This window comes from Alosa pseudoharengus, unplaced genomic scaffold, assembly GCF_046254945.1.
Source record: "Alosa pseudoharengus isolate Yale_2024_CS ecotype anadromous, Long Island Sound unplaced genomic scaffold, YU_APseudo_1.1 YU_APseudo_1.1_scf_27, whole genome shotgun sequence".
NCBI classification, from domain to species: Eukaryota; Metazoa; Chordata; class Actinopteri; order Clupeiformes; family Clupeidae; genus Alosa; species Alosa pseudoharengus.
The window spans coordinates 1,078,251-1,090,693 of NW_027468704.1; the positions used below are offsets into that span (position 1 = coordinate 1,078,251).

The following is a 12,443-nucleotide window of genomic DNA, read 5'->3' on the forward strand; positions in this document are numbered from 1 at the left end:
GTCTCCAATTACATCAAAGATATTTACGCCAACGTGCAGCAGCTTAAGCGGGATAATGGTAGCTGGTCCCTGGGAGGTTGGTTGAGTAGCTGGGGTGGGTCCCTGTTTGCTCAGATTGTCCAGTTCATTTTGCCCCTGCTCATTCCCATCTTGGTCATCTACTTAGCTATCCAAGTTGTGTTGTGTATCATCAAGCGTGCCACCACTACCACTCCAAGATTGGCCCCTGTTAGAGTACCTCCTGCCCAGCCTCGGGATGAACCGGGGATGTGGGTTTGATTCCTTCCCTTTTTAATTTTTTTATGTGTGAGACAATCCTCCGAAACGAAATCAGTTATTATGTTTTCTTTTAAGACACCGGCACTTTTTCCTTTTTCAAAGTGCTAGAGAAGTAATCTTGTCTTGGTTTGTCCTCTGTTCTTTAGACCACATCAGACTCCTTTTATTTGTTTTGTATGATCTATAAAAATCTGTGTTTTTTAGTTGATCAAGAGGGGGGACTGTAGGAATTTGGGGTATTTCTGTATGTATTCTGATGTGTCTATCTGTGTTACTTATGTGTTACTTTTGTGTATAGTAGAGACGTGGAGAGGTGCATGCCATGGTTTCACTCCCTAGTTCCTTAGGCGCCTGTATGGCTGCACATAGGATTGAATATCAACAGGGTCAGAATGTCATGTTCCTGGCCATAGTGATAGCATGGGCAGAATGAGATATCACCTGTTTATTCTGTTTTCAGGGCTAGTACTTTTCCTATTATTTCTGGTGCCTGGTACCTTCCACGTAGGCATGATTTACGTAGATATGATTTTAGTATAACAGGCTTTGTCTCAGGTTTGGACTTCGAGACGGATCGAGGAAGCGACTCGGGGAGCATCTTATGCCAAGACGCTCAACAGCAGCCCGCTTCTACTAACTACCACACCTGTTAGACTCTGTGCAGTTTTAGCCTGTGCTCAGTTAGTGAGTGTTGTACCATCTACAATAAAATCTTTGATCACCGATCCTGATCCAGCCGTCAAGCTTTATTGACCATCTTCAATACAGACATCAGAACTAAAACACAACGCAAAACGATCGTGAATCCAACAAGATCAATATGTTTTGTATAGAGTTACCACAGGTTACTCCATACAATCACAGGTGGCACTGTGGTAACTCTATATAAACCATATTGATCTCACGTTCTTCTTTGCTCTCCGTAGCACACTCATGTTTCCATGAAATGTGTCTTCTTACTCACTGAAACAGTGTCACCACATGGTCTACATTGTATCTAGTTGTTTTGCACAGTAGGAATAATACACTTGTATGACTTATCAGTTTCCTTTCTAAAATACGTAGCGAACTCCATCCCCATCAACAAAGTTATGACCAATACCTTTGAAATTTAACGGTCTTGGTTTTATTAGGAAGACATGAATTCTGGGTGGATTTGGGCATGCCTCAGACTCTTGGTGTGAGTGGTATCGGAGCGAAATTGGAGCGGAACAGAGCATCCGCTCTGGCCTCTAAATTAAGACCGAGTCCACACGTACCAAAACGATCTTTTTTTCCCCGTCGTCCCTGGAAACGTTTCAAGAATATTTGCGTCAAACGGATCCATCTCAACACGACTCAACACGTTACTTCATATTCCAGGCCTATAGGTGGCACTGTTTCTGTTCCAGAAATTCACCAAAGCTTGCGCGCTGTATACAAACAGACAGAATAGGCTACGACGAAAATGGCTAGTGCAAGGAAACCAGAATCGTTTGTGTGGACTGATAGTGAACTGTCAACTGTAGTCAACTGTAAAACAAGCTAGAGTGCATTTCCGGAGGAACTGCGAAAGTGTGCTTGCCCTGGTGCGGTCACCAATGTGAGCAGTGGAATATGCTACACTGAACCTGGCCTGCACTCTAAAAGTCCCTTTCAGTGCTGGAGCAGTGGCAATATCTGAAAAGCTCTAGGAGAGTGCTATTCTACTATTGATCCGTGGAGTGAATACGGCCCGTTGGATTTTACCTGTAGCCTGCAAACTGTTAGAGAAAGTTTACAATGTCAACATGAACCAACAGCATGTTACATGAAGATGATACTTTGCGCACAAGAGGGAGAGAAAATGAGCTGGCTTGTCATTGTTGATGATAATTGATATCTCCTTTTTAAAGAAGCCCTATGCAGGTCTGGTTATTCCTTCGCTGTTTCTGGGTTTTCGCCTGATTTGGGCTGCCATTTTTCACGACATAGCTCCCCCTGCAGCTTTGGTAGCAAGTGACTGCTACGCTAAACCCCCACTAGCTAGCGAACTAGCCATCAATAAACCAAGCTAAACACATAGGGCTCACAATAAAACGGTTGAGCAAACACATTGTTCAAGAGATTATCAAATCACATTACAAAAATGAAGTTCACCCAAGGGTAGGCTACTTACAATTTCAACAGCAACAAAGCCAAGTTGGAGTCCGTTTTGCAGTCTTCTTAGTCCACCTTCTAGTCTAGTCATGGGGAAGCTTAGTTTGGATTTGGGATTTTCTGTCTCTTCTTTTGTATTACATAATTTTGTATTTCTTTATCTATTTCATTTAATATAGTTTATTTTGTCACATAGAATTATTTGGGATGTCTTTGAAATGGTTTTATTATTTCACAGTCTTAATTGATTTAATCATTTCCCCTTTGTGTTAATTATGGTTTTGGTCACTAGTATTTAAGTTTGCCCTTTGTCACAGTATGAGAGACAGTGGTTAGGGTATCTTGTGCTTTGTTTGCTTAAGTTTAGTTCTGTTTAAGTTCCCTTGTTTTGGGCCCAGAACCTCTATGTTATTTTGTCAGATTAATTTTGAGAAATAAATTCTCTTTTTGCTCAACCTTTTGCCTCTGCGTCCCATGCCGACTGCTTGATCCCTCACAGTAACATACCACTTTTGCCGGCTTGTAGACCAAGAGAGGATGTTACAAGTTGTTGTTGTTGAGTTGGACATAAGGCGCTATAAAACTTGAGGTAACTCTTGTAAGCATTAGAAACGATAAAACTTGCAGCGCATCAAACAGGTAGCTCCTTGTAGCCTCACAAGCTCATTCATTAGGTTTCAAACATTTGACAGGAAGTGACATAGATATAGGCATCATGGGAGATTGAGTCCATCCAATATATTACAACGTTAATCAAATACATCATTACAATCTCAATACATCTCATCTGTACATTACAACGGTATATAAAATAAGATAAATTATTATTTTAATTGTGCAAAATATGCAAAGATGGTGCATATTTAGTTTAGTAGATAGATAGTTTAATGATAGTTTAAAAGTAGACTGTTTAAAAGTTGAATGTATATAGTTTAAACGTTGTTGATAGACAGCTAGTTTAACTCATTGAATGCCAAGCTGTTTTCGGGAGCTTTGTCCTAGAGTGCCAGCAATCTAGACCATTGTTGATGATTTTTGTACAGCCACAGCATATTCTGTGTTATAGCTATGAACACATACAATAGCTCGATTAAAAGGTGAGACTTTAAGCTCTCGGTGGGTGCAAACCGTGTATTTCTACACGCCTCTGTTCCTGAGAAATCCCAAGCTAAACAGTGGCTAGTTTTCATTAAAAATCGCTGTTTTTTTTCTAGAAATGGAGATATAACGTCTTTCATGAAATATGAAGTGTTGCCTGTTACTTACTTGTGTAAACTTTCCGGAAAGTGATCAGCGAGACCTGGCGAGACTGCCACCTAGTGATAGACCCACGAAAATGGCCTGGTTTTGACCTGACGTGCATGCGTCACTGATTCGACCCAAAGCGGCAACCGAGTTGTGATAACATGTCCACATAAAATGTCCAGATTTTCATGAGTTTCACGATCGTCATATATTTCATTTCCATTCATCACAGAGTTCCCAAAATCACATATAAGGTGTGTTAGAGTGTCTAGTTTCGTAATTTTAAAAAAAAGCTAAAAACTTAATATTACGTTTTTGGCACTCAACGCATGGGAAGGAAAAACGTAATATTACGTTTTTGCCACTCAATGAGTTAATAGATAGTTTAATGATAGTTTAAAAGTAGACTGTTTAAAAGTTGAATGTAGATAGTTTAAAAGTTGTTGATAGACAGCTAGTTTAATAGATAGATAGTGTAATGATAGTTTAAAAGTAGACCGTTGAAAAGTTGAATGTAAAAAGTTCAGTAGTGTAATGGGTTAAATTGTTTAACAGTGAATTATTGTAGTGAGGACTTTTATTTTGAAACAGTTTTGGGCAGAGGAAACAGTTGAACAGAATGTGTAGTCTTAAGAGACCCAGATTGTATGCTTAAAGCCTGAGACTGGCAGTTTCTGCAGGTGGCCTGAACACCTGGCATAGGATTCTAATTGCTTAATGGCCGTATTGTGATGTCACAATCACAATGTTAAGTCTATGGGGATTTTTAAAAAGTTTTTTTAAAAAGTATAAGTTATATAGTTGAAAAGACATAGCAACCTGATCCGTTTGATGTTCTACCAGTCTGTTGTTGCCAGCGTCCTCTTCTATGCAGTGGTGTGCTGGGGAGGAAGCACAAAGAAGAAGGATGCGGGGCGACTTGACAGGCTGGTAAGGAAAGCTGGCTCTGTAGTGGGAGCTAAACTGGAGTGCATCACTTCAATATCTGACAAAAGGACCCTGAACAAACTGATCAACATTTTGGACAATGAGTGTCATCCACTCCACAGCACTATTGTAAAGCAGAAGAGCCTGATCAGCTGGAGACTTTGCTCACTGCCTTGCACAACAGACAGACATATCACATTGCACTTTTTCTGCTTTTTTGCACTTCTGGTTAGACACGAACTGTATTTCGTTGTCTCTGTACTTGTTCTCTGCACAATGACAATAAAGTTGAATCTAATCTGATCTAATCTAGAGTTCAAACTGCACAATTGTTCCTTCATGCTTGTGTATGTGTGTGAATGCTTTTGTTGGTATGTTTGTTGAAACATTTCCAGGCATTTTCTGATCCAGTTTATACCTGTCTATTAATCTGTCATCTCCTTAGTTACAACACAGACAAAAGGCAGATGAATGTACTCAGGACACAGGAGTTTAATGTTCAGACTCTGTGTTGGTGTTGTCAGAAATGCCAACACCCAAAGCCAATTTTAAATGGGTATGGGTGTGTGTCTGTGTGGGTGGATTCTTTTGTTGGTGTGTTTCATCATGACTGGGTCAATGTATGTTCTAGTCACATTTAGTCATGAGTCACAGAGATGATGAGACAATGACTGATTGATAGAACAGCCTGTGTCTCCGTGATTGTGTGTGTATATACACGTGTGTGCTAGTTATGATAGAAAGGATTTCATCCCATTCAAGCCAGAGTCCCCGTAAAGAACAAAACATTTTTGTTGGGGGCTGTAAACAAGATCTGATGGGGCAATTGCTCTGTCATTAGCCTAGCCACTTTTTAGAGTTTAACACGGTTTTAAACTCGCCGGTGATGCAAGAAGTCACGTGACGTCTATGTATGGTACTATACAGCCCTACTTCAACTCCCTTTCTTTATGCCCCCCCACTGCCCCCCTGTGTTTATTTACCCCTCCTTGCACTACTGCAACTGTGGCACAATAATTTCACTATATTGCAAAGTATATGTGACAATAAAACTTGAAACTGAAACACAAGAGGTTTTTTTTCCAGAAGTGCCAACACCCAAGGCCAACTGTAAATGTGTGTGGGTGGAGTAGTTATGACAAAGAATTTCATCCTATTCAAGCCACAGAGAAAGAACAAAACCTGTTTTACCAGTTTTACCACCTTGTGTTTAGGGCTGTAACGATATGCGTATCAAAACTAGGGTGACCAGATTTGGGTTTGTGAAAAAGAGGACACTTCAGTGGGGGGGTTGGTGTCAACAGACATGGTGACTATGTATGATAATGAGCTTGATTGGCCGGCCCAACGCTAACAGAAAAGCACTGCCTCAAAAGACTATTTTGAACACTTGAAAGTTTTCAATATTTGGATGGCAACCCATCTTTAATGTTGCATATCTCTAAATTTGATCCTAGGTGTTTCTGAAAATACAAACTGAATCTTTTACAGTAGCCTAGCTCTATAATTTTGAACAATCTGTTTTAGAGCTTAATAATCCTGACCTGTGAAAACAGTTGTGTTGATGGGGACTGATGTGGATATGTTGTCCATTTTCTTATATTTATTCAATCATGTCTGGGGGGTATTCCAGAAAGGAGGTTTAACAAACACTGAAATAAAACTTAACCTCTGGGTTGTCTGAACCTGTGGCGACTAAACCCGAGCTGTCGGTTCCAAAACACCGGTTACCAGTTGGTTCAATCAACCCTGTGTTAGATAACCTAGAGTTGTGCGCGTTCACGGCGAACGGCGAACTTATAAAGGCATCATCTATTGAGAGTCGAAACCATGAGTGAAGCCGGCGAAACGAAGATTTTCAGAGGCGGAGTAGTCGAGGCTTACGAGGAGGAGAGAACTGTAATAACAAAAAAAGAGCAATACTTAAGCGTCTGCATCCGAGACCTTGCTTGGCAAAGAATAGCCTAACTGACCGTGTAAATGCGTATGTTATGATAGCCTATTTAATGCCAAAAGCACAATTAAATAATTCAGTGGACAACACGTATTGTATTGACTGCTTTAAATTATGCTTTCTTAAACTACCCTACCTTGTCACAGATTGAGTGGGCCATAGAATTATTTGAGAATCCCAAATGTAATTTTCTATTTTAACGCAGATTCTGCTGCTGTGGGCCAAGTTACACTTTTGCGCCTCCATCATCGGAAGGGTGAAGAATGTCGGAAGGCATGGGTAGCCTATTGGACACATTTCGGTGCACATTTGGAACATTTAATAAGTGATGCTGACCTGCCAGTTGGCGAAACTACACTTTAATGATCCTCGTGGGTTTGGGTGTCCAGAAAAACTAATGAAGTTGCGCAGGAACTGCTTTAGCGCAAGGCAAACTTTACGCTCCGACCGACAGCTTGCTCTGCGTCTCCAACACTAACGTTACAAAAACTCCCAGTCGGAGAGCGATCATCGATGCACATAATTTAGAGAGTCAAAAAGTGTAGCCTATTGAAAAACTATTTTATCCCAAATGCCGTCGGCATTCTTAACCATAGTGACAACACGCATACCTGGCTGAGCTGTTATGTAGTCTATATTTAAACTTATTTATTCATTTTCTATATGTTTTCCCTTTATTGTAGCCTACTGCACTGTAATTATATCTTCAGTGTGTCTGAGATGTTTTTTGTCCATCCGATGTCTGGTGAGCCAAAGGCAAATGTTCACTAGGCCTATGGTGTTGGCTAGATAAGATTTATTTTATTCTATTCTAATCCATGCGTAGCCTAATGTAGGGATGGAGTCGAGATTGCTTTTCAAGTAGCCAAATTTAGGATTCAGCGGAAAAACTCTAACGCTCTTGAAAAACTCGTTTGGAAAAGAAAGGATGGGATATCATGGGATGTCATGGTCTTATCGCCCTCTCACGGCTAATTCCACGGATAAATATTACATGATTTTGTGCTTCTTTGTCAATCGGACCTTCTTCAAAATGAAACGTCATTGTGTGACAAGTGTAAAAATAGCGGCCTGGTTGAACATGCACTGAAATAACCGAACATAATTGAACATAACTTGAACAAAACCTACCCCCTACCAGGTAAAGTTCAGAACCTATGTTACCATAGTTACTTACATAGCCTGATCATTTTTGAGCTTTCTGGAACTGAAATCCCAGGTTTACCGTTTACTCTGGGTTTACATATCCAGTTAACTTTAGAGCCTATGTTATCATAGCTACTTACAGTACATAGCCTGATCATATTTGAGCGTTCTGGAACTGAAATCCCAGGTTTACCGCTAACTCTGGGTTAACATACCCAGTTAAGCCAGTAAACCTGCTTTCTGGAATACCCCTCTGGTCTATTATTAGGCCTACCTCTTTTCAATTTATTATTATGACCGCCGCTAGCGAAGCTACTTCCTGAATTTTTGGTCAACGATACCCGGGACACCGAACCACCGGGGCACATGAAATTTGGTGGGTATGTAGCCCCACTAGACTTTTACGGAAAAATGTAGTTTCGTCCCCGGGGGCCACTCCCCCCCTGTGCTGGGCCCCCCGAACCGCAAAAAAAGCAGTTTTTCCTAAATAACTACCTGAACCGTGGCACTGAGGATGAAGAATCTTTTATGGTATGTTAGTCTCAAGGGCCCACATCAATCTGGCCCATAATCACTCATTTGTGATTTGCACCCCCCCGGTAAAAAAATGAAAATGCAATATTATTCTGCTTTAATCGCCCCTATCTTCAGTTAAGATGTTCAGAACTGCACCAAATTTTATGTGTATGATTGACCTGGCATTCTCTGGGGGTATGCCAAGTTTCGTAGAATTTCATCCATGGGGGGGTCTAAAAAAAATTAGGTTTTGTGTACATTTAGTGACTGTACACTCATTGGCCTGTAGATGGCGGTGCACACATATACACATGCACACACACACAGGCACCCACATACTATCGGTATTAGAACGGCCGAAACATAATTACAAATTTAGTAGCATTAAAAGAAAGCCAAAATAAATATTCATCATCATCATGGCTGCATTTCCAGTATTGGCGATAAGTAGTCGTTTGTCCACTAGATGGCGCATCGTTGCAGTGAGACGTAATTTTGTTGGAAGTTAAAAGTGGGTTGGAAAAACAATGGACGCTTCCTACAAGGACTAGTTTACCGCAGAGAACGTCTAATAAGGATAGGATGATGTTCACATGAAATGTAATTCCAATTTCTTCTTGAAGCCGAAATAAATCTGAGGATGTTTATCGGACATGCTTGGTTTTTACTGCATGTACGTTAATCTTATAATATCAATAAGGACCTAGGTAATGTTACCGTTAGCGTTGGTTGAGTGATGGAGGCCAATTTGATTGATTGCATTTGTAGAAAACTATAAATGCGGTTATACCAAGCAAATTGATAGCAGCACTGTAATTGTATCTTTCGACTGTCATTTGTTGCACGTGCTACAAAAATCATTCTGTGCAATGGAAGATTTACCAATGTTACACCGGTCTGATACAGTTTTGCCTATACATGCGTGAGACTGAAACGCCTGCTTATTTTGTTTAAGTGCGTGCAGGGTGTGAGAGGGGAATCGATGTGCTTTGATTCCAGCTTGGTAGTTGTAGTCTGTGAAATTAAAAAGCACGTGTGTGTGAAGTATCCAAAAAATGACACCTTCATTTCATTATGGCTGCTTTAGCAACACACCTTAAGCTATTATGTAGTGGACTCATATGGAGCTGCGTGAATTTTATTACAACTTTTCACCACGGTATGGCAGTTTAAGTCCGCTTGATACTGTAAGGCGTAGGCTAAGCCATTGGTTTCCAAAGGAGAATTTATTTGTGTCTGATACCTTTTGCTTTTCCAAAATACAATGTAGCCTACAGGTGTAAGTGACCTTTCATCAATCCAGTTGCAATGGATGAACTGTGATGAACTGCCCTACTTGTGATTGTTTAGAGATTTTAAAGGTTTGATAACAATGCTACATCTTCTTTGGCTATTCTACAATCTATTCACCTTTTCAGCACCAGTAGGCTACTTTCTGTGCAGCCGCACACACACACTCAGGCATGCCAAACAAGCATACACAAAAGTTTCAAGAGTGGGGGATGGAGTAACATATGGAGACAAATTGAAGTGTGATTTATTTTCGCGGAATGGATGTACAGGACTGAGCGGCGGTCATATTTTGTACCGCTATGCGGTACATCTAGTTATTAGATATTGTTTTTATAAAGAAATAGGCCTACATCTATCCCTTATGTTATGCCAACATATTTAATTCACCTGCATATAGGCTACAGTAGCCTAGACACCCTCACGGTGACGCCTCTCCATCTTTCTGACCACTTCTTCATCCGGTTCAACGTCAGCCTGACAGAACAGCCTCCGGCTCCTCAGCCGATGGTCACGTTCCGCCGCAACATCCGGAACCTGTCTCCAACGCACTTTTCCTCTGTGGTTGCCTCCGGCCTACCTCCACTCAACACCTTCTCCTCTCTGGAGGTTAATGAGGCCACAGACTCGCTCTGCTCCACACTGAGCTCGTGTCTAGACGAGCTGTGCCCTCTTACCACAAGGCCAGCTCGATCCAAACACTCTCATCCATGGCTAAATGATACCCTCCGATCGCAGCGCACCAGACTCAGAGCCGCGGAGAGGAAATGGCACAAATCCAAACTAACTGATGACCTCAAAAACTACCAGACACTCCTGGCCTCCTTCTCAGCCAGCATCACTGCTGCTAAGACGGCTTTCTACAATGACAAAATCAACAGTGCTACAGACACTCGAAAACTTTTTTCAACCTTCAAATCGCTACTCAACCCTCAGATGCCTCCTCCTCCATCCAGCCTTACTGCAGATACCCTCGCCTCATTTTTTACAAACAAAGTGGCGGCAATCAGCGGTCAATTCTCTACATGCCCACTCAACGCATCGGACTCAGATACCGCACTCCTACAACCTCTAGGGACTGCTAGATCATCTTTTTCAGCATTCACGCCTCTCTCCGAGAATGAAGTATCTAGACTCCTGACATGCAGCCGTCCTACCACATGCTCGCTGGACCCTATACCTACGAGCCTACTTCAGTCCATCAGCCCGACCATCGCACCAGCTATCACACACGTAATCGATGCATCGCTAACCTCCGGCACATTTCCAACAGCGTTCAAAACGGCCCGGGTAACACCGTTACTTAAGAAAGCTTCTCTCAACCCTGCTCAAGTCGAGAACTACCGCCCTGTCTCACTCCTGCCTTTCTTATCCAAAGGCATTGAACGAGCAGTCTCCAAACAGGTCTCTGACTTCCTTTCACAGAACAACCTTCTGGATCCAAATCAGTCTGGGTTCAAAAGCGGCCACTCTACCGAAACGGCTCTGCTGTCTGTAACAGAAGCCTTAAAAGAAGCCAGGGCGACCGCTCGGTCATCAGTACTCATTCTGCTTGACTTATCGGCTGCCTTTGACACGGTCAATCACCGCATCCTTCTCTCTATACTCGCTAACATGGGAATCTCCGGTTCTGCTCTCTCCTGGTTTGAATCCTACCTCACAGGACGCTCGTTTAACGTATCATGGCTTGGTCAGCTATCTGCACCTCACCATCTCACCACAGGGGTCCCCCAGGGCTCAGTACTGGGCCCCCTTCTCTTTGCTATCTACACCACCTCCTTGGGACAGATTATCCGTTCGCATGGCTTCTCATACCACTGCTATGCAGACGACACACAGCTCTATCTGTCCTTTCCACCTGATGACCCCTTGGTTTCAGCACGGATCTCGGATTGCCTCTCAGACATAGCTACATGGATGAAGGCACACCACCTCCAGCTGAACCTCTCAAAGACTGAACTGCTGGTCCTCCCAGCTAAACCTACCATACACCACGACATCAACATCAAATTTGACTCTCTGTCTGTTTCACCTACCAGGACTGCAAGAAATCTAGGAGTTGTTCTCGACAACCAACTAAACTTCTCAGATCATGTTGCCTCAGTCGCCCGGTCATGCCGTTTCGCACTCTACAATATACGGAAAATCAGGACTTACTTAACTCAAGATGCCACCCAACTTCTGGTTCAGGCAATAGTCATCTCACGACTCGACTACTGCAACGCCCTCCTGACAGGTCTCCCAGCCTGCGCAGTGAAACCACTTCAGATGATCCAGAACGCGGCAGCGCGCCTGGTCTACAACCAACCCAAGAGGGCACATGTTACCCCGCTACTCATCCAGCTACATTGGCTACCTATGGCGGCCCGCATCAAATTCAAAGCTCTAACGCTTGCCTACAAAGTAGTCTCCGGTTCTGCTCCCACCTACTTGAATGCCTTCATACAGACATACGCTACCTCCAGACCGCTGCGCTCCTCAGACGAACGACGTCTAGCTCTACCTCCGGTACGCTCAGGCCAATCAAAACTTTTCTCATCTGTTGTTCCTCGCTGGTGGAACACACTGCCAGTTCCTACAAGGGCAGGGACATCCCTCTCCATTTTCAAAAAACTCCTGAAGACCCAGCTCTTTAGAGAACATCTCCTCTCATAGCAACACTTACAACAAGTCTTGCTGATCCTAGCACTCACCAGCCGTCTTAAACTGACACGTAACTGTTAAAAACAGCACTCACTGATGCACTTATTCTTACTGTACTCTAATGTTTTTTTAAATTGTCCTAATATTGTTGAGAATTGCTCTAGACTTAAACTGTTTACCATGTTGTTAGTCGCTTTGGCTAAAAATGCGTCAGCCAAATGTAATGTAATGTAATGTAATGTAATGTAATATAGGATTATTGACATCTGCTGTTGTCAGTGTGCAGGCTATCTCAGTGGCAGTTTAAAGGGATAACCAAAGTGCA

The 12,443-nt window shown here is 42.4% G+C and overlaps 1 protein-coding gene across 1 annotated transcript; it reads left to right on the forward strand.

Annotated features, from left to right (window-relative positions):
• Positions 1-9,844: 9,844 nt before the first annotated feature.
• LOC143099277 (uncharacterized) lies at positions 9,845-12,130 on the forward strand. The gene has a single exon (XM_076262373.1). It carries the CDS (start codon positions 9,845-9,847, stop codon positions 12,128-12,130), a length of 2,286 nt encoding a protein of 761 aa, XP_076118488.1.
• Positions 12,131-12,443: the final 313 nt, after the last annotated feature.